Raw genomic sequence first — 27466 nt, 5'->3', positions numbered from 1 at the left:
ATGTGAAGACGGCTTTCCTACACGGATTGCTTGAGGAAGATATCTACATAACTCAGCCAGAGGGATTTATGGTTCCGAGCAAAGAGGATTATGTTTGCAAGTTGAAGAAGTCCTTGTGTGGACTAAAGCAATCTTCGAGGCAATGGTATAAAAGATTTGACAGCTACATGATCAAGCTGGGATTCAGATTGTTATGTGTATCACAACAAAGCTGATGATGGTTCTATAATCTATCTTGTTTTGCATGTGGATGATATGCTCATTGCTGCGAAGTCGAAGTCTGAGATTCAGAAGCTTAAAGCCTATCTGAATGCTGAGTTTATACGAAGGATTTGGGTGCTGCGAAGAAAATTTTGGGCATAGAGATTTCTAGGGATAGAGAAAAGAAGAAGCTTTCTCTGTCACAAAAGAGCTACATTGAGAAGATTTTGTCAAGATTTGGTATGTCTACATAGGCTATTGATATTCAAAGTGCCACAAACATTCGTCTGTTATCTGATCATGCAACGAAATCTGATGTTGAGGAGGAGTACATGTCTCGAGTCCCGTACTCTAATGCAGTAGGGAGTTTGATGTACGCCATGGTCTGTGCTAGACCAGACATAGCACATGTTGTTAGTGTTGTCAGCAGGTTCATGGTGCTGGGGTTTGGTGCCCCTTGCACAGCGGAAGACTTATACAAAACAAATAAATCAGACACGGATCTATTTGACCGATTATGCGATTAATCAATTCACATGTTAAGCAAATAATTGCATGCTAGAACGCAAATAATTCATGCTCATAGAAAGTAAATCCTAAACATGAATACTACGGTTTAGAGTTACCGATTTGATTCTCCAAAGAATCGTCGATTGCTCGCGCCTTCTCCATGTGATGATCTTCACTACTAGACCACGATCTTCTCTCTGGTTTCCGAACTGTATCTCGATATCAGGGTGGGATGATCTTATCAAAATACTAGGACTCGAATAAAGAAGACAGAAGAAATCCTTCTCCAATTAGGAGAGAAATTCGAACTCCTCTAGGTAGAGGGGGACGAAATTTATGAGTAATAATAATGAATGATTTATGTCTCCTTTATTCTCCTATTTATATTAAGTTCCTTTTTGGCCCAGACATGGATCTATGGAAGGTTTTGGATATGGGCTCTCCCAATTCTACTAATTAAATTGAACCCACAATTTAATACAAGCTTATATTGGAATATTACGAAAGAGCATCCACTACAGAAGTAATATTGAACTCTCCCCATCCAAATCCAAAATTACAAGTAATCCGGGTTTCCACTTTGTTTATTATTTATTTCCCGCGCTTAAGATATAAATGTCCATTAATTAATTAATGTCTGCTATGGACTTAATTAATTAACATTTTATTAATTCCAAGAGTGGACTTAGTAATAAACATTTATTTATTATTCATAGAGTAATAAAACTCCAACTGGCCAGTTTTCCGAATAATAAAACCTTGTACGAGCTCCTCTTGAGGACATTATCAAACGAGACTCACCTCGCGCACGATTCAACATAATAGAAATCCTAGCACCGCTAGATATTAATCACCACTACCCAATATATCATGATTATTGGATTGCGAAAAACCCGCACCATTTGATAAGTCAAAGTAGTGCATAATCAATACCGTATGCTCAATACTAACATATGTAGATTAAGAAATAGAATCTTATCAAGACCTAGTCTTTCAGTAGATAGCATAAAGACACGTCTTGCTGTTAGATCCGTTCAGTGCTATACCACACCAATGTCATCTTATTTCAGTAAGGCTTAGAAATATGCGGACTGGCATTGCAACCTTTCACGATAGGTAGTCTAAGCCTATCTAGGTTGTGAAATTCTTCTTTTTCTTTTGCAAAGCATTGCATAGATCTGACCGTGTTACCTTAAAGTGGATGCCGCCCACAACCGGTCTACTAAGCAAAAGACTTAGACTTTGTTTACTTCTTATGCATTTAAATGTTTGTAAAACATCTTATAAATGCACAAGCAAACACAATGTAACAATAATAGTGATTCTATTCGTGCGAGACTGCTCGAATAATACTGAATCGGGTTGAAAGTGGATTGTAGAGTTTTACGTATACAAGCAAGATTCTATTCGCGCGAAACTTGCTCGAAACATGCTTTTCAATATACCAAACCTAACACATGGGACATCCTGGAAAGGAGCACTGGCAGGCTGTGAAGAGGATCTTTCGTTACCTGGGAGGTACGTCTGATATTGGTCTCGTTTATGGAGGTGATACTCACTGTTTAGTGACTGGTTATTCTGATTCTGACCATGCTGAAGATGTCAATAGTAGAAGATCTATGACCGGTTATGTTTTCACTCTTGGTGGTTCTGTTGTTAGTTGGAAAGCAACTTTGCAGGCTGCAGTTACTTTGTCTACTACTGAAGCAGAGTATATGACGTTGACAGAAGCTGCTAAAGAGGTAATATGGTTGCAAGGGCTAGTTGGTGATCTTGATTTACATCAAGATCAAGTTGTTGTGTTCTGTGACAGTCAGAGCGCTATTTGTTTAGCCAAGGATCAAGTCCATCATGAGAGGACTAAACATATTGATGTGAGGTATCATTTTCTAAGAGATGAGAAGAGAATTGAGGTGAAGAAAGTAGGTACTGCTGTTAATCCAGCTGATATGTTCACCAAGTCGGTCCCGCAGAGCAAGTTTCAACATTGTTTGGACTTTAGTTGCCCGTGGAGGGCAAATTTGAGGCAAGGTGGAGAAGTTTGTTGGTCTGGTATTATGATGATGCATTTGGAAGAAGGATTCAAGTCAAGGTGGAGATTTTTTAGGATATCTTGAATCATTGAGTTAATAAAGCTGAGGGGTTGTAACCTGAGTTGATCATTTGTTAGGATACCATTGAATCATTGCTTAGTTGATCAAGCTGAGAATGATATGTTTATGTTATTGCGCTTAATTGTTGTATCAAACTCAGTTTGTCTTTTGTACCTATTTATATGGAAGTAGGGCACGAGAACTTAGCAGCGGCAGCATTTTGGAATCACATTTGTATCTATAACAGCAGTCATAATACAATTTGTTCTCCGTTCTTGCCCGTGGATGTAGCCAACACAACGTTGGTGAACCATGTAAATTTTGTGTCTCATTACGTTCTTTTGTTTGTCAATTACACTATTACCCTATTTGTCATAACAATGTGAGTCGAAATGAGTTAGTGGAATATGGAGTCCACTACTAAAAATGGTAAAAAGTGAAGTGAAATAAATTGAAATGGGAAAATGGGACAAATTATCTGGGACGAAAGAATTATTCGACAAGAGTGTAAAAAACACCAAAAGTGTACACAAAACACCAACACGAAGAAAAAAGCAGACAAGCAATTTAGCATATGAAATATTCTTAAGCCGGATGATATGCAATTCTCCTACTAGGGTTATGGAGTACATCAAAACTTCGTTTCGCTTAAGAAGTTTATGGTATTCCTTCGTACTAATTAAATCGAGAGACCTTGAGAGTCTCAATTAAATCGGGAGCTTTAATTCCTTAAAGCTTTAATTATATATGAGGATTTAACTACAAAAGAAATAATATATCGGAAAATTAAATTTGAAATTTTAATTACAAAAAAATTAATTAATCGAGAATTAATTATTTAATTAAATTTGGAGTTTTGATAACAAGAAAGTAATTGATTGAAAGATTAATTACTGAATTAAATTTGAAGAATTAATTAGTACAAACGAATAATTGTCTTAACATCTTTAATTATATCGGAAGTTTTAATTACAAAAAAATAATTAATTGAAAGATTAATTATATATTTAAATGTAGAGATCTCACCACAAAGAAATTAATTAATAAAGAAACTAATTAATTAATTAATCAATAAAGAAACTAATTAAATAATTTCTTAAATCTGAAAACATACGAACAAAGGAAATAATTTGTCAGAGAATATAATTAATTATTTAATGAAAAGATTTAATCAGAAAGACATTAATCAGTTAACAGGTTAATCAATGGGTCCTCTTCTAATACTTTAACACCATAATCCAAAATTAAGACTAAATCTACATCCTTATATTTCAAAATGAGTGGATGAGATTAAAGCTCACAAATTTTACTAAATAGTAGACAAAATATCAACAAAAGGGTAATATCGTCATTATGTTATCATATGATAATTTTCGTGGGGTTTTTTTTATCAACATAGTGTATTAAAATATCAACAATATCACATGAGTATAAAAAAACAATTGCGATAAAATATCAACACAGTTTTATTGATATTTTACATACACTAAATTGAGATTTTACATATATTGAGATTTCCTTTTGCATTTTTTGATAAAATCTGCTTATCAACATATACGCAAATTGAAATAATAAATATCAAATTTCATCACCCGAATATTGTCGGAACATATGCAATTGAGATCTCGCTAGAATCATTATAAAATTATCTTTAATTTGATATATTTTTTGCGAAGACATACGTAAGTTTAAAATTTTGAGATAGTTTTGATAAAAGAAAATTAACATTAATAACCTTTAAATTTATTTACTAATTATTAAAATTTAAAATATAATACACCTGTATTATTGTAACTATTGGATCTCTTAATTTAATAATTAAGAATTAATTTTATTTTTAGATTGTTAATTATTTAGGAATTGATCATTAACACTACCGAGATTCGGAGACCCACGCTCAAACTGTATAAATTCTAGGAGTACCAATTAAATTTAGGAAGCCCGTAACTAATTAAATGAGAATGGCCGGATTATCAAATGATTCTAACCGACCCAATAAAGTTCAGCAGCCCACCAAACCAAAGAGACGGCATAAATAAGAAAATAAAATCCACCAATATAAAGAAACAATAACTCGGCCCATAGAAGTAGACACGTGATTGTAAGCCTAGTGTTCCCACATCCCATTAGAACTGTCCAAGGTTTATCGAACCAACGGTCCGAACTAAAACCGTGAAAATTTATTCGAATCGAAACCGTCGATTTTTGAACCGTGGTTTAGTTCAGGTTCAAAAGTTTTCGAACCGTGTCATGACCCAACTTTGCTAATTATAGCAAGGTTCGATATACCGTGACTGGATGGATATTAAGAATGTGGGTTGAGTACGAAAGGAAGGATTTAATGGTTGAACTTTCTGTCTGTAAAGTATAAACGGTGTATACATGAATAGAATGACTCGATCACAACGACTGGAGTCAGGGACCATACAATATACTGGCTAGTTATCAGAGTATTTAGAGACAAAAAGGGATTTCCCTTGTTTCAATGCAAAGCGGAAGGAACTGAACGCGGTTCCATGTATGAAGACACGGACCTCCGAGAGTATTGAATGGAAATAGAAGTAGGTCTGGTTTAATTAGCACCCTCCACTCCATCACAGCTCAACCTGCACATTTAGAAATACATGCAGGGTTGAGTACAAAGGTACTCAGTGAACACATTGCCGAAAAATACACATATACATTTGAAAATATTGTCAAGCCATCATCACGGTAACACTCAGAGGTTTTATTGAAAAGACCTGAGCTTACTAAAAATCATATTTCGACTGCACAGTCCGAGTTCTTTCTATTCTTTGCCATATCTGAACATCTTGTGCCGTAGAGATGGTATTCTCCCACAGTCACCTTAACATTCATGTGCCGGGAAAGTGGCCACTTTCCACGAGCACCGGACCGGCCAACCCTCTCGATGACACACGGTCCACGTGTACACTAGTCCGAGTAGGGACTCTCCCCTTGCTGGGACCCGAATTCGATTTCTTACTTTATTTGGCATAGCACATTCGATATAACCAAACAGATAGACATCATACATAAAACAAAACATTTAAGGCATGACAACATTATTTTCATCCTTAATCATCATAAAACAATTCTTTATACTTTTATCCATTGTAGGATAGGAAAGTTCACCTCGTATGCTTCTTACTCCGTATGATAATATTAACTCACTTGGAGTTAAATTCCTTGCAATGAACCTTGTCCAATAAAAGATAATAACTATTTAGCTTCAAGGAAATAAAAATAGCGGATGATATGCTCTTAGGATATGCATCCTACTTTCTTTCTCTCTTTCATAAACTCATTCGCCTTAATTAAATTCGAAAATTTAATTATTGGTATTAATTAATCGAGAGATTAATTAATTAATAAACTTGAGGATTTACTTGAGAAAAACATACAAACTCACTTACTTAAATTAATTCAAGAGAATTTATCTCAAGCAATTAATTTAATCTTAATATTACAATTAATAAATTCCAAAAGGAAGAAAACTTTAGTTCAAAAAATCTCTCTAAACAATTTAACCCATCAAGCACAAAATGTTACCCATAAAATTATGGCCTGAACCACTTTTCTTTTATACTTGGAAAAAGGCCCAAAACCAAGGAGCATAATCATTAGTTCTAATAAATACTGAGTCAAACTAGAACGTAACTTCTTTCTTATCATCATTTATCTCTATTCTCTTTCTAGCTCTTTCTCTCTTTTCTCTTTCTTTTTTCTTTTTTAAATTTTGCGCCACACAAGATGCTGCCTCGGGTTTCTTCACGATCGGGAGTCCAAAATAAAACATCCGATCGTCACGCAATTTTAACCAAAGGTAGAAGACTCACAAAGGATCATTCTTACCGAAGGAGATCAAATTTTAACGGTTAGATCTTCCAGAATTAATTTCGGAAGTGACTGTCGGTTTCTACAGTAGCAGCATTGATTTTCTATACGATCGGAGGTTCAAACATTGCCCGATCGTCTTGAAATTTTAAAGGAAGGTAAACAACTCTTCTATCTTCACTTTGACAGAAGGGATTTTAAACGGTTAGAGTTTTTGTTATAAATTTCTGAAGGTGCTGGTCTTTCAAAGAATAAAACATTTAGGAGTTTTTCCTACTTTTTATGTGATTCCAAGACTTTGCATAAGTACTACTCCCTCCGTCCCGCTTTAGGAGTCCCGATTGATCAATTTTGAGCGTCTCGCTTTAGGAGTCCCGGTTGAGATAAATTAATAAAAAATACCTATAAAGTGTTAAAAGTGGGTCCCAACATCCACTACAATATTTATTTATTACACACTCAAACACTTTTTTCTTAAAACATGTGCCCGACTCAACCGGGACTCCTAAAGCGGGACGGAGGGAGTAGTAAGTAACTTAGGCTCAGCATAAAAATAAATGAATTTGCACATGAATTTGAAGATTGATTATTCAGGAGCATGCTTGGTTGTGATTCTAAGTTCTATATGAATTCATGCTAACATGACATGCTTATAAAAACTTGAAAGATTTAACTAGCGGTTTGAGAATCATTACCTCAAAAGAACGATAAAAGATTTATTTAAAAGTGCTCCTGCTTGAAATTCTCCTTCTTAAAAAATGCTTGCTTGAAAACTTGCTAGGAAAGATGGAAAACTTTTCTGTCTACTTGCTTAAAATTTTGGGCGAAAAGGGATTTTAGGTGTGTAGGATTTTGGTAGAAAGAAATCTCAGAGTGCGTCGAAGAAGCGTGAAACAGGATTTTGTTGTGTGTAGCAAAGCTATGCCTCGGAGAAGTTATGAAACTGAAATTTTCACAATTCTCCTTCCTTATACTAATTTCTGTCGACACTCGCGTGAAATGAAAATAATTGAATCACTGATGAAAACTTTTAGTTCAACGTTCTTCCTGATTTTGGGGATATGTCTCCCTTGATTTAAATTCTTGTCAGCAGATTTTGCAGAAAATAATGACTCTCCTTTACATACACACACACATATATATATACATATTAATTATAAAACGTGACGCATATACATATGTGATGACTTCGTGTCGTTTTCAATGAATAGTGTTTCACTATTCACATGTTGACTATGGTTAAAGAGGGTAGAAGTTATTTTTGTTACTGAAATATTATTGCATTGTCGTTTCTGACTTGTCCCATCATTTGTAGGAAGTTGGTTTCCTGAAGATAGGATACTAGCTTTGCGAAGAAGCTTTAGCTCGTTTTTGTAACATCATAAATTAGCACATTTCTCATTTGAAGAGAAATGACTATATTTTGTAAATGGACATTTAATATCCATCACATTTATAAATGCACATAGACAATTATTTTATCGCTTCATGTATCTTCTTGCACATCAAAGTTCTTGATCAAAATTATTTTCTCATTGGCGCACTACTATCAATTAAAACCCATCAAGGATTTTAATACAAAGAAACATAGAAGTTTAAAATACTACTTGCTTAAATATATTTATTTACTCTATACATGTTTAAGGACATTAATTTGAGCGGGGTATTACAAATCGGAACCACAAAAAACTGCCAGAAAACCAAGCCTGAACCGCAAAAAATCTGGTGGTTCGAACAGTGAAAAATCGTAAAAGACCACCGGAAAACCGTCGATTCGAGACCGAAATTGAAACCGGCGGTTTTAGAACCGGAACCGGAACCACGAAACACCCTCGCGGTTTGGTTCCGGTTCAGCAATTTCTAAAACCGGAACTGGTGGTTCTGAACCGTAACCGCCGGTTCCGGAACCTTAGGCACCTTCACATCCCATGATAACTAATAACTCAATGGTGGTGTTAGGTTTGCAAGATAAAATAATACCACGATACAATCTAAGATTGAATTGTGAGATTATTTTAGTCATAGAGGGTTAGCTATGACTAATTATCCCACTATTATCCATCTATGATTGAATTGTGGGGTTAAATCTCATGAACCAAACACACAATAAATTTAATCCCGACGAATACAATCTTGCAAACCGAACACTCCAAATCTAGACCATTTTAATCTGATAAGGAACTATCTAGATTTATCCAAAAATCTTATAGTAGTTTCATGTAGCTGATAAATCACTATAGGGTATTTCTTTCCAATTAGAAATGTTATGTTAATTACACATATCTTATTAAAGCTAACCAACTTTTCTAGATCCTCGTATTCATGGTTAAATCAACGTTTAAAACAATTAATCCAAGCAAAAAAATAAGAAAGGCAAACTAAATATTCCCATTGGACATATGATCGGAGTGGAAGCTTCAATCTAGTTAGGCCGATTACAGTTAACATTTGGACTTCTTTTCTTTGTCCACTTTCTCTTGAGTTATGTTTTTTTAGCTCGTTTTCACCTATTATCTTTAGCATTCTCAACAAACTCGTTTAACTCAAAAACATCACATATTTGGTCATAAATACAAAGTTAGAGCTATAAAACTCGATAATAATCATATCAACAAGTCAATCAAACCGATGAAAATAAGAGTTTATCATATTTGCTAAATTCCTAGAATCTTAGAACTGAAAGTAATTGATTCATGTCTAGTTTTTTATTGTTTAAATTTTAAGACTCTTTTATCGCTTTAATTATTCATTGGCTGTTGGGTGCTAGTTGGGAATGTCTTTAATACAATATTCGAGAGAGGAGTATTCATACAGATTGGGAATAATTAATTGAGTTAGTTATATAGAGTACTAACAAAGAAAATTTTAGATTAAATAAGACGACTATTATGAGCTTTTAGGAGTTTCATGCAAGGGATTAGCCATTGATATTAACTCTACTGAATAACCTAGTTATGATCTAGTTACTTTGAGACTGAGCCTAGGCTATATTATTAATCATCTAAGAGCATATCCAATGGCGCCCTTCCCGTCGGACGTCGGCGAGGCTTCTAGGAAGGGCGTCGGGGACGTCCGCCATTGGGGCTGCATGGGAAGGACGCGGACGTCCCTTAAGGAAACAGGAGGGGCCCGGTCTTCGGCGGAAGGGCGGGCGGACGTCCGCCATTGCGGCGACTCGCGGAAGTCCGGCGCGGACGTCCCCATTTATTTTTTAAAAAAATTCTACATATACGGCTAGTTGAACTTAATTCCGTAACGTAAATTGAATATTTGTGAATTTGTGAATTTTTTTTATTGCAAGAAGTCCGCGCAGGAAGGGAGATGGGAAGTCCGGATTGTGCAGTGAGAAGTCCTTATGACGTGGCAGGAGGGTGGGAAGTCCTTATGACGTGACAAGAAGTGTTTTTGGGAAGTCCGACGAAAAGGACGATGGGAAGGGCGTAGCATTGGAGACGCTCTTACTCAATTACTAGAATTACATAAGAATTGATTAAACTAATATCTTATGATTTCACCGATTATCTAATAAAAATTATATTTATTTGTTGTTTTTGGTTTGGAATAGTATTTTAGAACTTAAAAAATAAAAAGGTCATACCAAAAAATGGAAATAGTACATGTCTTATACTTTTTTATTCTCGGCTTCCCCTTTACGCTTAAGCAATAGCAATATATAATCATCATCAATTGGACTAAAGAATATTCCCTTTAATTGTTAAATGTCTTATACTTTTTTATTTGAAAATTCCTAATAAATATTTCATTTCATTTTTACTATATTAGTAAGTTGATTCAAGATTTTTACTTTTATTAGTAAGTAGATTCAAGGGCAGACGCAGAAAATTGTCATTGTAGGGACTATATATTCAAATTTTGGATGCGACAATAATTTTCTTATACTTTATTGTTTTGGTAGGGGCTTTTGTACATTAATTTACACAAAATAATAACAAAATTATAAAATTATACACCTAACACTACAAAAAAGAAGGCGTTTTGCGAGAACCAATGTGCTAGCGTGCTAGCAAAACCCAATTTAGCGAGCACGTTGCGAGCACCCATGGTGTTCGCTATGAGGCTCGTCGCAAAGTTGCGACAATTTTTTGCGAGTACCTTTGCTAGCACCTGCATTTCTCCCAATTCTATTTGCAAATGAGCGAGCACCTTGATTTGCTTGCGAGAGTCTTTGCGGGCACAAATTTGCTCGCAATATAGCGAGCACCTATGCTTTGCTCGCAAATTTAGACTATTTTGCTAGCACATATCTTAAATTCTGTATTATTTTCCTATTTTAATTAGTAATTTTTGTACAAATTATTTTTTGGATAACTTCTTTATAAAATTATAATAAAATGAAATAAAGAGTAACAAAATTCAAATATTACATAAAATTAATAATATTGTTTACCCTTTCTTTTAGTTCTTAAGACTTAATATATTTTTGACTTCTCATTTCGTAAACTTGTTGACTAAGATTCTTCAACTATTCTAGCATCTCCGCATTTTTCTTCTCTAGCTTCACGCTCAACTCCGCATTTTGCTTCACTGACTCTGCGCGCGACGCCACATTATTGTTGGATATTTTAGTGTAATTGGATTAACTTGATTGATTAGTATTGTTATAATGATACATCATTTAAGTATGGAGGTGCGGAGTGTACACTTATTTGCATTCATTATGATGTTAGGGGCGAAGCCCCTAAACAGATGAACGGGGGTCCGGGGGCAGCGCCCCCGGGTAGCGGGGTCCAAGGGGCAGAGCCCCTGGCTGGGGTCGAGCTGTTTCAGAAATTCATCCGAAAATGTAATTTCTGAAAATCGAAGGACTAATTTGCAATTTCGGATACCTTTTGAAAATTAGTTATTTTCGGTTAATTTCCCAACGGATGCACTGTTTCGTCAACAGCTGCATCGGTTCATCTTCTTCTTATTCTGATCAATTCTTCTGGTTCATAATCTCTAACACACATACGAATTTTCTGTATACTCTGAATTTTATCCGATCAAACAACTTTGGTAGAACCACCGAAATTGATTTGATCTGAAAGTGTTTATCACGACTTTCAGATATTCGTTTTTCTGTTCTATATATTAAATCTCCCGAACAATTATTGCTTCTCCTACTCCATGCACGACGAACTGATAGCATATGGGAAATAAATTCTCATTGCCTAACCGGCTCTGGGAATTTGCTTTCTCTTCTTCATCTTCCAAAAAAAGCTCAACGTAAATGGCATCATAAACTTAATCTTTCTACCGCGTTAGCCCGTAATACATCAGCCTTTGTCATAACTTGCTCCTTTAAACAAAGGAAGACACAGTAAGTATTCTAAATTAAAAAACAAATCAATTTAGAAAGTAAATGTAATCTATCCATCAAGTTCTGTCACACTATGGAGAAATATTATTTCTGCAATAGCATGTCCAAACAAGCAAAACACACCAACTTCAAACCTATTCAAAGGCCATTTCTAATCAAGTAGAAACACAACAATGAAGACCTTGTTTCTTCATGACCAACCAATGCCTTGGTTTACAACAAGTGATCTAGTATCAGGTGGTAGTGCTCAAGCATTTTTAAAGGTTGTGGTTCAGGTAATTGCAAACCAAATGAATTTATGCATTGTTATTAATAACTTAGACAAACTGCAGCATCAAAATGTTTAGGCCCAAAACATTCAAGACGTATATAGAGATAGCAAACCTGCTGCGTCTTAACACTGCACTAGATATAAGGTAACTACTCCAACTTTCTTTCTAAGCTCTCCACCCTAAAAACAAGAATGTAAAACAGAATCACACTCAAAATAATCTTATGTGTCATACTATTCATGATAATGTTTTTTATTAGATTATCATCTTCCTGATAAAAGAAGGTAATATACTGATTCTGATTTAACACTTACTATGAATATGATTCTCAACAAAATCATGTATATATATGTAAGGTAGACACACACATGATATGTAAAGAATACAAGCAGTCCATTGCAATAAATTAGTGTCAGTTTGCAAGTTTGCAGATGAAATGCAACCCCTAAAACAAAAAGGTACAGAACAAGAGTTACAAGACCAATCATATATTCTATAAGATGACATTCTGCATATGCTTTATATGTTTTTGATAAGATGACATCCCTTGATTTGTTTTCTACAAGATACCTAGTCTCCCTTGCTCCATCTTTAAGAGAAACAACTTATCATTTCCAAGCTTATATAATACAGTCAAATAATAGAGATGAGAACAGTAAACCTTAACATTGAGCAAAGTACATCAACACAGTCAGAAATTTAACAGATCACTATGCTCTATCCTCCTTTCACAGAAAGGAAAAACATGATCTCAAAAAGGTCTTAAACATCACAAGAGATGTTAAACCGTAAAAGAGCCACTAATTTGTGAGAAGTTCTTAAGATGCCTAAATTTCCCAATAAGATGCATTTTCCATATGAGTCACGGTGCAGCAACAAAAAATCAACTGTATATATCTAAGAAAACAACATAATCAACGAAAATCAACTGAATTTCTAAGAAACCTACAGAAGTCAGGCTATTAGTGCGAACCAGAAAGTAAGGTAAGTAGTAGCTTTATGCAGAAAAATACATGAGAAGAATGATTAATGCATTTATCTAGATATTGTAGGTTGGGAGAAAATGGCTTTCACTAGGTGTTTGTTTTATGAATGCTTGCGTTAGAATTGTATGCTTAAATAACTATAAAGCATTTGACCTTGATCATCATCAACTTGCACCGTCTCGAATCCAGCATGATCATTTTCCAGAGCTTCAAGACGTGCAAACATTGCCTGCAACAGTATTCTGCTGAATTAGATTTAATTAACAAAGCCAAACTCCAAACATAATATAAACAAATAGTACAACATAATATATACACATTAAACCTTGAAGAAGTAACAGACACGAAACTAAAGCGACATAGACCTGAGTCCGGTTGTCACTGCTGGTAAGGGCTGCAGCCAGTTTTGGAGCAACCATACGAGTTCTCATTGACATATGCCTCAGCGAACTGGACATCTCTTCATCTATGGCTGCAGATATGTATAGCAAACTTTCAATTCTCCATGTAATTGAGCGAAAATTCCATATATATCACTTAAAAGAAAAGTTTAAAATCCAAAACCAATGTCTGATTGTAAGTGACTTTTTTTCACTCTTAGGGGCATTCAGTCGAGCAGATGGCATACTAATGTAAACATAACAAACTCATGTGTTACCAAACAAGATCAGAGGGATACAGAGACCACGTTTTAGCTCTGAAAACTGGTATTCGTGTCTACACTTCGCTCGAAATGAATATTGATTCATTCAATTGTCCTCTTCAGTCGTTATCAAATTGATTCTAGCAATCCGAATAGTATTCAATATGTTATTTTTGCTATTAGAAGTTCAATTTCATGAAGCACTTGTCTCTGTGACTTCATCTACGTCTTGACGACGAGGAATTAAATACTTTTCGACGGAATCAGAAAAGAAAAGCTGAAAATCATACATTTTCGAGCAATTAGGCAATGCTTACTTAGTAGTGATTGGAGCGTGGCGGAGGACCGGTGGCGGAGCATAGAAGAATTGAGAATTAGGAGTGTTGTGACTTGTGAGAACATTAGCGGGAATTGATTCCAAATAAGCGGGAAGTGTAAGTTTCTTCAGAGCATGCAAATGAATTAAAGAATTTGAAGCACATATGCTAATTTGCGAGCACCTTCACTTGTATATAGAAGAAAATTCGGCTAGAAGTATTCTTTGTGAGCCCCTTCTGCTCGGTGCTCGCAAAACAATCTAGAAATAGAATATTGGTCACTGTTTTCATTTGTGCTCGCAAATATTTGGTCGCAAACAAAAGCTATTTTTGTAGTGTAAAAAAAAAAAAAATAATTTGAGAAAGGGCTTAAGCCCACCCTCGTGCTTATATGTGTCCGTCAATGAGTAGATATCATATTTCACTAACTTTTCTTAAGTAGAGTTCGTATTCCACTAATTTTTTTTTAGTTATTATTCAGAATCACAATATTTTATTAAGACAAGTGAAAATGAAATGAAGTTCACTATATTTGTGTCGCTGTCATTGGATAAAAGGGAATGTAGAATTTTATTGATTGATATATACAAAAACTTACTAAAACGTTACTCTACACAAAACTTATAAACAAATTATACAACAAATCAATAAAACACTCCATCCCCTCGTTAGAGAGCCATCAATCACGGTTGTGTAATCCCCCGCGGCGACGTCCGCCGCACCAAATCAAACGGCCGGTCATGCAGCTGCCGACTAGGACTATCCGGCGTACCCGCCTCCTCAAACACCTCCGCCCCCACATACTGCTGCACCACCAACACCGAACACGTCGCTACAAAATCCTTGGACGCCAGTAAATCCCCAATCCCTCCCATCTCTGGGCACTCACTCCAATCCGTCAGCCCCGCCGTCAGCGGCGACGTCTGCCCCTCCCCTCTCCCCACTATAACCAAATCATATATCGCTTCCATCGACCTTATCGCCCCCACCGTCTCCTGCCCATTGTTCACAAATTTCTCCTTGTATATAACGGACGCAACCCCTGACGCCCTCGCTCTAATCTCGCTAATAATCTCGGCATCCATCTCCTTCTCCTTTTCCCTATCCTCCTCCTCCTCCTGCCCGGCTTCCCCGGGCAGGAAGCGCACCACTGTGAGTTTTATACCCGGGTGCTCCGACATCCTCCACGCGTACGCCAGCGCCTCCCTGTCATCTGGCCCACCGATGAAAAGCACAGCAATGTGATGTCCAACCTGGTTAACGGCCAGCCTAGTCGACCCGGTCAGCCCCCGGTCGACCAGGATCCCGATCGAGCAGGGGGCGTTGGTTAGCACGTTCAGGTTGATGGTCCGGAGGGCCGGGATAGTAGTCTCCATCCCTCCGTCGACCGTTATTTGCTTGTGGAACGGAATGATGATCAAGGCAACGTGCTTGTCCTCTGCCACGTGGCAGATATCCTCGTCCATTGTGGAGTAAGGGGAGATTGCGGTTAGTGGATTGATGGAGATGAATCCGATGTTCTGTTGAAAGTTTTCGAAGGCGTGGATGATGTGGTCGGACTGGGTCCGTTGCACGGAAGATCGGCCGGATTTTTGACCGTTGTGGACGATAAGCATGGCGGAGGAGCGGCCGGTGAGCTCGACTAGGTGGAGGACGTACGTGCATATCGGGGACTTCTTGGTCGGGTGGGAAGCTTCTAGAAGATTGATTATAGTCGGGACGTTTTTCGGAGTGTGTACGCAGACGAGGACCCGAAACTCCCCGTCCTGTTTGGTTTGTTGGATTGTCCTCCTCTTGTACGGTGCGAATTTCTTGGCGGGTTTGTATACGGTTGTTATGATTGGACTGATGACTGAAGTCATGACGGTTGCCACGATCACCATAATTGCGAACGCTTCGTCGTCCAGAACCTGGACATGGTAAAACATGATAATAACACACATTTTTTTAAATTATTTTTAGTAATTGACAATACCTTCTGATCTTTTCCAACGTTGAGCACGATCATCTCGATGAGGCCTTTGGCGTTCATGAGCAGACCAAGCGTGAGGCCGTCGTCGAACGGGATCTTATAGTAGAGAGTGACGAGAAGCGTGCCTGCAACTTTACCTGCACAAGCAAGGACGATAACAGCAGCTAGAATAGCCCACGTACTGTACTCTTTTATCGAAGAGACGTCGGTTTTGAGACCGCTGATGGCGAAAAAGAGAGGCAAAAGAAGGCCGGTGAAGAAATCCTCCATCTTCTCTATAAGAGTCATACCAAAAGGGCCATTTGGGATGACTAACCCAAACACAAAAGCTCCAAAAACAGAGTGTGTGCCAAGGGCATCTGTAATGAAAGCAGATATCATCACTCCGGTCAGTATAAGGCAGATATATACCTCATTCACTGATTCGCCCTCCGGCGTCCTCTGTATCACCCATGAGATGACAGGCCTCACAACATACACACAAAAAAGAACAAACATCAAACTCGTAAGAATAACCCACAGTGAAGCCAGAGACGCATTCTCGTTCGCAGCCAAGGCGATAGCGACGGCTAGCAGGACCCAAGCGCACATGTCGTTTATGAGAGCGGACGACATAGCCAGCCTCCCCATATCCGAGTTCAGAAGCTTAAGCTCCGCCAGGATACGAGCGAGGACTGAGAAAGAGGTGACAGACAAGGCAACTCCAAGGAAGAGTATCAACGTCCCTAGCCTCACAAACCCGAGCTCCTCATGCAGGACGAAGGCAAAGAAGACGCCTATCAAAAAAGGGAGGATCATGCCTGCAATCGCGATAACCACAGCCTTCTTCCCAGTGCGTTTTATCAATGTCATGTCCATTTCCACTCCAACCAAGAAGAGGAAGTAGAGAAGCCCGACATGTGCGATGGTTTCGAGAACCAACACGCTCCTCAGGGGAAAAATCATGCTTGCGAACTTCTTGTTTCTTCCCAGCACGGAAGGCCCCAAGATTATCCCGCCCTTCACAAACAAGTATTACCAAACATAATAAATTAAATACTTCCTCTTTTCAATAAAAACATTGGTTTGTCGTATAACTTACAAGAATTTCGGAGACGACACGGGGCTGTCGGAGGGGCTTGAGGGCGAAGACGAGGATACGGGTGGTGACAACGACGAGGGTTAGCTGCAAGATGAAGAGGGGCAGAGAATAGTCGAGAGGGTTATCTCCTTGCCAAATGCCGTTGGTTGAGATCATCGTTGGAGCGTAGCATACTATCACCCCCTCCGTTTGGTTCGCGGACTCCGCCATTTTTTTATAGTTTTCGAACTTTTGTGTATGTATGATATATATTCTTTTCAATCTAATTAACTAACTTGTGAAGATCTTTCAAAATGTTTAAGTTCTAACTTTGTCTGTTGTCTCAAACCATCAATGTTCATCATTAATGTCATTCTAAATTATTCACGAAAACAACGAAAACGGCATTTGTTCTCGTCATTTTTGTGTTAATGATTTTGCTGTATTATTTTGAGCGGTTGGCCGCTGTATGAGGATTTTTTGGATAGTTTGTACACTTTGATAGAATTTTCTATATTTGAAAAGGTGGTAGGCAATGGATAAAATTTGATCGAATTTCTGCCAGATATTTTTTTGATGATTTGAACTGTGACAATGATTCAAAGTAAATTCTACCAAGATTAACTAGTTAATGAGAAAATGTATCAGAAAATATTTGTTGCGGCTACATGTAAATTTAAATGCAACAATTAAAATAGATCTTTAATTCACAGGAGAACCAATTTAACTACTTGAATAATTAAACATCATTAAATAAGATCACAGGACATGTAGATAGGACGCATTTCCATTTACAGTTAAGGATCAAAATTTGAATCATCCATCCCCAACTTAGATAAAGAAAAAAGGAAAAAGTTAAAAATACCCATCATAATATTAGAGGAAGTGAAATTCATGTACATAAAAAGTGCTAGTGATATAACCACATAGACAGAGGCAATACATGTTTCAGTTTCTGTAATGGTTTCACAAGGTTCGAGCGTAAATTCTAGTTTTACCTAGATTCTTTATTTACCGATGGCACGTGGCCTGCCGGCTAAATCAATACTACTTCCATCTCATTTAAGATGTTCATATTTCCTTTTTAAGTTTGTCTTACTCAAGATGTCCACGTTTGATATTTGAAAATAAATCCTTCTATCATCTCTCCTTATTCACATATTCAATCACATTTTACACTCAACTTTATCATATTCAAGTACTCCACCTAAAATATCGTGTCATTCAAGAATGTGGACATCTTGAATAGAACGGATGGAGTACATAGTATTTAATTAAACTAAAAACGATTTTGCCTACTACTTCCTCTGTCCCAAAATAATATGCACTCTGGGTTCGACGTGAATTTTAATGTAAAATTGGTAAAGCAAGAGAGCGGTAACTAGAGAGAAAAAGTAATTAAAATATTGTTAGTAGAGAATGGGTCTCACCTCATAAGAGATAAAAGAGTTTTCAAAATTAGAAAGTGCATAATCTTGTGGGATGGATTAAAAAGGAAAGAGTGCATAATCTTGTGAGACAAACTAAAAAGAAAAGAGTACATATTCTTATGGAACAGATGGAGTAATACAGACAGACACGTCGTCTATAAAACTTACAATGCATTTGGTGCGAAGCATACATGTCTCTGTCGGATAATTTACCAATGCAAAATCATTCTAAAATCCATTACTGATCAACGATAGACATTTTCCCTCTATAAATATGTTAGTAAACGTCGATTTCCTGTAGTGAATGCCTTTGTTGTTTTTAATGATTGTTATAATCGTATTGACTTTTATAAAGATTACATACAAGATTGTATATTATATTACTACAGTACTCCCTCCGTCTTCGATTAAGAGTCACACTTTGACCGGACACGAGTTTTAAGAAATGTAAAGAAAAGTTGGTTGAAAAAGTTAGTGGAATGTGAGACCCATTTTTTTATATTAATTTTATAATAAAATGTGAGTGAATTGAATTAGTGGAATGTAGGACCTACTTACTATTTATTGTAAAAATGAAGTGTGACTCTTAATTGGGGACGGACCGAAATGAAAAAGAGCGATTCTTAATCAGGGATGGAGGGAGTAAAATGCAAGATTTTTACCGGCACTAGTTAAGGTTGTTTAGTTTAATTTATTTTAAAGACCTTATAAAGGTAATTTTACGACCTCATAAAATATAATGTCTCTTAATAACTTAGAATTTTTCAAAGCTTAGGAATCCGTGGAGAAAGATAGTTAGATTCGTCAGAATAAATAATTCAGTGGTAGAGCCACAACTTGGAATGGTGAGCAATTTCCATACCTCGAGTTGTACCATAGCATTAGAAAAATTAGAAAATCATCTAATTTCCCCCCAACAACCTATTGAAAAAACATGGGAAAAAGAGTTAAAGTTATTAATTAAAGACTATAGTTCAATTTTGGTCTCTTAAATTTACTTAGAGCTGGCAATTTTTAGTACAACACGATAACCCGACATGAATCCGCACGAAATTCATGGGTTTTGGTCAAAGCTTATTGGGTTCGTGTCCTTATCAGGTCGACACGTTAAGGACACGAAAAAATCGTGTCGTGTTCGTGTCGTGTTCAAGTTATCCGTTAAGAAATAATATTATAATATTATTAATTTTTAGTTTTTAAAAATATTTTTTTTTTGTTGGATTTCTTTGCTATGAATCTATGATGATATTCTTCATCAGATCACATTGTGTAATCAGATTTTAGGTTTTTAATTAGACTCTTAAAGATCAGACTCACGGTTTTGTAACTTTTGTTAATCAATAGCAGTTGTTATCAGGTTCTTATCGTGTTATCAGGTCGTGTTGTTATAGTGCCGTGTCATGTACGTATTGTTCTCGTGTCGTGTTGACCCAAAGTGGTTCGTGTCGTTAATGGGTTCGTGTCAGGTTTGTGTCGGGTTCGGGTTTGAGGGTAGTGAGTCGTGTTCGTGTTCGTGTTCGGGTTTGAGGTTTTCTTAACGGGTCGTGTTCGTGTTTGTCCTTATTAGATTGTGTCGTTAACAGGTTGACACTATTACGACCCAACACGCACGATTTTCCACCCATACTCTATAAAACATTTAATTTGGTCGTATACATTAAATTTGTTACCTAGCCTTTTGGTCCCAAATAAAATAGTTTGCTCCAAAATAACATTTTAGTTAAAACCTAACGATCAAATGTGTTTTGACCAAATTAGTAACTTAATTATGAATTAATCAGTCAGATTAACCTAATTAAATTATTATTAAAATTCCCTATAAAATATTTGATACCTATAATAAAAAATATTGAGTACAATACGTGTTTATTTTCAACCTTAGAAACTAAGTCTCATATTTCGTTGAAAAAAAAACTAGCTAATATGATCGGTGCTTAGCACAATTATTTAAGGTGACAGAATTTGTTATAGTACTACTATTTTTCAAAAGGGCGTTAATGACAAATTTTATGTTTTCGTGTCAAATAATGACAAGTCGTAAAGATTCGAGAATTTTAATTTGTAACAATCATAATCAGTCTAGGGGTGGAAAATCGTGTGTGTTATATCGTTATTGTGTCGATACGATGATGACACGACACGGTAACAACAAACACGAACACAACCCATTAAGAAAACTTCAACCACAAACACGACCCGCTACCCTCAGACACAAACACGACACGAACCAATTAACAACACGAACTACTTCGGGTCAACACGACACGATAACAACACATATATGACACAACACAATAACGACACTATAATTTAGAGATGAGAGAGACCAGAGCGGTTGTGGCTCTGCTAAACCCTAAACTGGAGAGTGATTTAGAATGAAAAATGAAAAATCTATTTTTACACTAATACTAAGTGCTTCATTAGAGTAAACCTAATATAAATTTTTAAAATAAATAAAATAATAATAATATTATAATATATTAATATTATTTCTTAATGTGTAACACGAACACGACACGAAGTTTTCGTGCCGTTATCGTGTCGACGCGATAAGGACACGAACCCAATAAGTTTTGACACATATCCATTAATTTCGGGCGTGTTTGTGTCGTGCCAAAAATTGTCAGCCCTAATAATCACATTGTGATCGTATGTTGCAAACATTGTGTATGGAAGATTCCACTCTTCATGATATAATATAAGTATTGTAATAAATTACCACTACTAGTTTTGCAAATTTTATGTTAAATGATTAAATTGTTCGTATATGGTGTCATAACACATTTATTTCAAATGAATAAATTCAAGTGTAAATAGTCAATGAAATCATAAAGTTTTATCAATCTCTGATTAATCCCAATAAGTATAAAAAAGATAGTTTTAATAATCTATGAAGTTTCAAAAAAATTTAGCTGTCTTATCTATATATAAAATATCGTTTTAAACCATTTCATATATTTTATTCTTTGTTTTTCTTTTTTCTTTCCCTAGTTTATAATTTTGAACATTATCAAAAGATGATATTTTGTGATAATTTAAAAAAATTGATACATTATAATTTAATATTTCATTTTAAATTTTATAAGACAGACAGTTATTTAATCAAACTTTCTATTTAAATGACTATTAATTCTAAATTAATTTAATCATGGCTCGCCTTATGCACTTCTCTATACTTGACTGGCATACTCTGTCTTTTAATATCTATAAACCTGGAATACTAGTAGTATTAGTAATTTATTAAGTACTACTCCTAAATTGTCAAATTGTTTAAACACGGACAATAAATAAAGCAAATTAAGAATCCTTGAATCGGACCGATCATACACTAGTTTGAATTAAAAAAAAAAAAAATCTTCTCCACAATATTCTTTTCACTGGGTTTGTTGTGACAACATACTGATAACTACACGATGACTGCAATTACTCAAAGAGTCAAATATTATTTTGTGTGTATCGTATAACAACAAGTGAAAACTGAGCATCTTTGAGTTGTCTTCTGAATTCATCCAAAAATAAAAACGATGGACCGCTAAAAATGATAAAGATAGAGAAGGAAAGCACGACCTAAAATGTATCTACACTTCACGGACTTATATTGAACTTCGCAATTGCTAAACTTCACAAACTTCCAAAATCTTCATTTCACTTCATCATTATCGAACTTCCTTTTCTTTTCATTCTTTGCCACACGACAAGCTTCACATTTCTAATCTTCATCTTTTCAACCATATTAGTTTTGTTTTAATAATAATAATATGTTACTCTTTAATATAATATCCATGCTTACTCCAATAGCATTATAGAAACTAGTCCCCATAACAATGTTTTTGTATTTAGCTATGTCTCCCTCTAATTTATAGTAAATGATTTTATTGTTCCACACAACGTCATATACTAATACTAGGCATATTAATTTTATTATACTAAATATTATAAAATAATTTTACTAGAAAGTTGTTGCATTAATTGGTGTACAGCATATCATTCACGGGTTGTCCCAAAATTGAACTATAAAATCATGGATGAAAGAAACCCTAACTCACAAACTCAAAAACCCTAACCCAATCCATGGATTCAAAGCCTCTAGCAATGTTGTACATGTTCATGGTTTCCATGCTAATCACATTGCCACCAGCCTACTCTTGGCAACAAAACTGCCCACCACCTTACCCTCCCTACGGCGGCCACCCCTCCCCCCCGGCCCACCACCCACCCTCCCCTCCCAAACACCATCCACACCCACCTTCCCCTCCAAAACACCACCCCCACCCACCTTCCCCTCCCAAACACACACCCCAACCACCCCACCATGCCCCCCCAGTAGTCCACCCACCCGTCATCGTGCCACCAATAATCATGCCACCTCCCGTCATCTCTCCCCCGATAATCATGCCACCTCCGGTCACCACACCACCAATCACAAACCCTCCAGTGACCAAACCGCCACCGGCCTCTCCTTACCCTCCCTACACCCCACCCGGAGGAGGCAAACCCGGACCAACTCCAGGAGCCACGTGCCCCATAGACGCGCTGAAGCTAGGGCTGTGCCTCGACGTACTGGGAGGGTTAGTCCACGTGGGGATAGGAAACCCGGTGGAGAACATATGCTGCCCGGTGCTACAAGGCCTTCTAGAGTTAGAAGCCGCCGTTTGCTTGTGCACAACAATAAGGCTTAAGCTTCTCAATCTCAACATTTTCCTTCCCTTGGCGTTGCAGCTGCTGGCCACGTGCGGCCTCACACCGCCGCCGGGGTTTGTGTGCCCACCTCTCTAGGGTTTTTCTATGTTCCATGGCGGCCGTGTATGTTGTTTCTTGCTACATGCATCGGATCGGAGTTTGGGGTTTTGTAATAATTAATTTGCTCATTAGTATCCTAATTTTCTAAAATGTTTTGTATTACTAGCTACTTGTGTTTCGCTAGACCAAAAGTTTGTCATCTTTGTGTTATTATATATTACTACTACTTCTATTAATTTGCTGTTTAGTTTTCAAGTTTTCTAAAGCTTTTTTTGTATCATTACTTGGCTTTCCAAGACTAAGTATGTGATCTTTGCGATATTATCTTTGCTTGTATTAGCTATGTAATAATTAATCTCGTATTGTTACAGAATCAAATATTTTAATCTATGCTTCTCAATAGTATGACATGAATATCTACCCTTCTGTACTAATTTGTTTTTAGGTATATAAATATTCGACAAAATTTAATAGATAAAATATTAGAGATCGAATCAAACTTTGATACATTATCGATATCAATTAAATTTAACTTTTACTGTAATACTAGTAAACTCGCATGCATGGTCAACTAAGGGGAACCGATACATTGAATAGTAGTAATAAAATATTATTGAAAGGTTTCATACTATTAACTTTTAAGTTTCATAACAAATTACTCCAAACTTAATTATCATCCACGATGCACAATCCATTTTTTTTTATTTAAACTTATTTTATATTGTAAAATAATTTTACAAATTCATAAAAATATCATTGTATGAAATCTGCAATCATAAATATATAAAAAAAGAACAATTATTAAAAAATATAAAATCAGGCAGAGAAAAAATAACACATATACCGAATGAGAAACAATATTATTATTTCAAGTTCTAAAATCACAAATTTATACAATAGCAATTTATTGTACCAATAACTTAAACATGAAATACAATTGATAACAATGAAGCAAAAACTAATTACAAAGACAAATATCTTACAACAGAAACCTGACATTTTCACGAACAGTGAGAGAATTAAAAAGTGTTGCACTTTGAAAAACCTATTACATTGGGCAGTAGATTCAAGAACTGTCTAGATTAGAATCACTGAAATAATTGAGGAGGTACAAATAATGTTATCTCACCAAGCCAATTCTTAGGCCAGATAGTTCCTCATCACTGATCAACCCGTGTCGTCTTCTCCCGCGAATCAATACCTCACCCTAGTTGTTCATAATTAATGAGAGACCACAAGAAGACAGTCAATCCCAATCTAAATTAGCTTCTATCAATAATAATAATATCAATATAAAGTACAACATAATGCCAAATAAAAGGAACGAACTTGGAAGAATCAAGATTACCTTGTCTGGAGCAAGAAGCCCGTCCATAATCTTCAAGATGGTTGACTTGTATATCCACATACATATTTAAATTGATCTCTTCATAATTTGACGATAATATAAATCCCAAAATTAATAGGTTAGTTGATAAGAGGCAATGAATGTCATTAGTGGGTAGTTAATTATGAAAAAATGAAGAGTCATAGTATTAATATTTCATTTAGATTACATAATATTTAAATTTAATAATATAGTAAGTATATTAGAAAAAAAAAATTATATGGCATTCATGTAATTATTTCTAAAACTTCCCTTTTATATATTTATAGATAGGAAAAGTAATACTGATAACAATTATTTATTCAAATAAAGGCTCCTGTTGCAGTGGCTTTAGAGGTGGCCAAGGTTAATTGGACAATCGGTTAAATGCTAAACCAAAATCACCAGTTTCATTTTGAACCGGAACTGGGCTATAGGCTTTTTGCGGGTCGGTTACAGTCAAGAAAATATTTTAATCGAAATTGACCGTTTTGAACCAAATAAAAATACAAAAATTATTAGAAAATAATTTTGAGATGGTTCGGATAAATATAAAAAAATATGCTGTAATTTTAAAAGTCAATTTTCATAAATAAATCAATATAGAGCATATATATTGGTTGGGTTTATAAATTGTAAAAAAAACTATTAGTAGAAATTATTTTATTTTATAGAGCTTCCTTGAATGTTTTATACTGAAGGGGTTGGCAGCGGAAGCGCATGCATAAATCAATTACATAATAATCAGATCTATTTAGCGGATTATTTAGACAAATTCTATTCGCGTAATTATCTCACGTATCATGCTGATAACTCAAATAATAACATGCTTTAAATTAATAGAAACCTAAAACATGCTGTTCTAAGGTTTAGCCATTATACCTTGATGATTCTCCAAAGAATCGAAGATGGCTAGCGCCTTCTCCACGTGAAGATCTTCAGTACAAAACCACGGATCTTCTGATTGGTTCCCGGACCGTGAACTGATATCAGGGTGGGCTGATCTCACCAGCGCACTAGGACTTAAATAGAGAAGACAGAAATCCTTTCCCACGGAGGAGAAAAATCCGACCTCTACCGGGAATAGAGAGGGCCGAAAATTTTGAGAGAAAATTAAATATATTTTCTGTCTCCTTTATTCTCCTATTTATAATAAGTCACATATTGGGCCCAGACAGGGATCTATGGAAGGCTTTGGATATGGGCTCCTCCAATTAGCTTTTTACTAATTAAATTAAACCCAATTTAATATAAGCTTAAAATTGGAATATTACGAGCAGCCACTACAGAAGTAATACTGCACTCCCCATCCAAATCCGAAATTACAAGTACTTCGGGTTTCCAATACTTTATATTTATTTCCCGCACTTAAGATAGAAACATCCATTAATTAATTATTGTCTGCTATGGACTTAATTAATTAATATCTTATTTATTCCAAGAGAGGACTCAGCAAGAAAATCTTATTTATTATTCATAGAGTAGTTAAACTCCAACTAGCTAGGTTCCGAATAATAAAACCTTATTTCAAGCTTCTCTTGAGGATGTTATCAAACGAGACTCACCTCGCGCACGATTCAACATAATAGCAATCCTAGCACCGCTAGATATTAATCACCACTACCCAATATACCAGGCTTATTGGGTTGCGAAAAACCCGCACCATTTGGTAAGTCAAAGTAGTGCATAATCAATACCGTATGCTCAATGCTAACGTACATTGATTGAGAAATAATTTACGAGACCTCGTCTTTCAGTAGATAGCATAAAGACTGTCTCGCTGTTAGATCCATTCAGTGCTATACCACACCAACGTCATCTTATTTCAGTAAGGCTTAGAAATAATCGGACCGACATTGCAACCTTTCACGATAGGTAGTCTAAGCCTATCTAGGCTGTGAAATTATTCTTTTTCTTTGTTTAGAACTGACCGTGTTACCTTAAAGTGGACGACGCCCACAACCGGTCTACTAAAACAAAGACTTAGACTTTGTTAAATTACTTATACATTTAAATATGCAATTAAAAGGATCTGCCAGGTTGTTCTCTGACGCAATCTTGACCACTTCTATGTCTCCTCTCTGCACTATATCTCTGATGATATGATACTTCCTCTCAATGTGTTTGCTCGCTTTGTGAGCTCTTGGTTCCTTCGAATTAGCCACAGCACCAGAATTGTCACAATAAATGATGATGCTCTTGGGCAGATTCGTAACCACACCTAAGTCCATAAGAAAGTTCTTGAGCCATACAGCCTCCTTTGCAGCCTCCGAAGCGGCCACATATTCGGCTTCCATGGTAGAGTATGCAATGCATTTCTGCTTTACACTCTTCCAAATTACGGCTCCACCTCCTAAGGTAAACACATAACCAGAAGTAGATTTCCTCGAGTCCCGATCAGCTTGAAGTCCGAATCGTATATCCCAAAGGGCACAGCTCGCTGCTTTGTAAACTAGAACATAGTCCTTAGTCCGTTTAAGGTACTTGAGTATGTTCTTTACTGCAGTCCAATGTCCTTGGCCCAGATTTGATTGATATCTTGCTACCATGCGAACAACAAAGCAAATATCAGGTCTTGTACAAAGCATAGCATACATGAGACTACCAACTGCCGAAGCGTATGGTATCCTTCTCATCTCTGCTATCTCAGATGTTGTCTTGGGACACATCTCTTGAGATAAATGGATGCCATGTCTAAAAGGTAAGAAACCTTTCTTGG

At 36.2% G+C, this 27466-nt stretch overlaps 3 protein-coding genes and 1 long non-coding RNA gene across 5 annotated transcripts; 1 reads left to right on the top strand and 3 right to left on the bottom strand.

Annotated features, from left to right (window-relative positions):
* Positions 1-5280: 5280 nt before the first annotated feature.
* LOC125186363 lies at positions 5281-7421 on the bottom strand. The gene is made up of 3 exons (XR_007170419.1): positions 7337-7421; positions 5940-6004; positions 5281-5410 (listed from the first exon to the last, which is right to left on the bottom strand). It is a non-coding gene; the product is annotated as an uncharacterized LOC125186363 (long non-coding RNA).
* Positions 7422-11546: 4125 nt separating this feature from the next.
* On the bottom strand, positions 11547-14417 carry LOC125191144 (SWR1 complex subunit 6-like). Of its 2 annotated transcripts, XM_048088627.1 has the most exons (5): positions 14180-14417; positions 13585-13691; positions 13373-13448; positions 12346-12412; positions 11547-11940 (listed from the first exon to the last, which is right to left on the bottom strand). In XM_048088627.1, the coding sequence occupies exons 1-4, from the start codon at positions 14262-14264 to the stop codon at positions 12399-12401; spliced, it is 282 nt and encodes a 93-aa protein (XP_047944584.1). In that variant the 5' UTR covers positions 14265-14417; the 3' UTR covers positions 11547-11940; positions 12346-12398. The 2 variants fall into 2 exon arrangements, with proteins under 2 accessions (XP_047944584.1, XP_047944583.1); XM_048088626.1 differs by lacking the exon at positions 12346-12412.
* A 308-nt stretch (positions 14418-14725) lies between these two features.
* On the bottom strand, positions 14726-17574 carry LOC125186787 (cation/H(+) antiporter 15-like). Its single transcript, XM_048083231.1, has 3 exons — positions 17233-17574; positions 16155-17150; positions 14726-16089 (listed from the first exon to the last, which is right to left on the bottom strand). Exons 1-3 carry the CDS (start codon positions 17440-17442, stop codon positions 14863-14865), a joined length of 2433 nt encoding a protein of 810 aa, XP_047939188.1. The 5' UTR covers positions 17443-17574; the 3' UTR covers positions 14726-14862.
* A 5097-nt stretch (positions 17575-22671) lies between these two features.
* LOC125186807 (36.4 kDa proline-rich protein-like) lies at positions 22672-23617 on the top strand. Its single transcript, XM_048083259.1, has one exon. It carries the CDS (start codon positions 22713-22715, stop codon positions 23415-23417), a length of 705 nt encoding a protein of 234 aa, XP_047939216.1. The 5' UTR covers positions 22672-22712; the 3' UTR covers positions 23418-23617.
* The last annotated feature ends 3849 nt before the right edge of the window (positions 23618-27466 follow it).

Source organism: Salvia hispanica, chromosome 5 (assembly GCF_023119035.1).
Source record: "Salvia hispanica cultivar TCC Black 2014 chromosome 5, UniMelb_Shisp_WGS_1.0, whole genome shotgun sequence".
Taxonomy (NCBI): domain Eukaryota; kingdom Viridiplantae; phylum Streptophyta; class Magnoliopsida; order Lamiales; family Lamiaceae; genus Salvia; species Salvia hispanica.
Note: the sequence above shows the minus strand (reverse complement) of the source record. Positions and strands in the feature narration are given on the sequence as shown.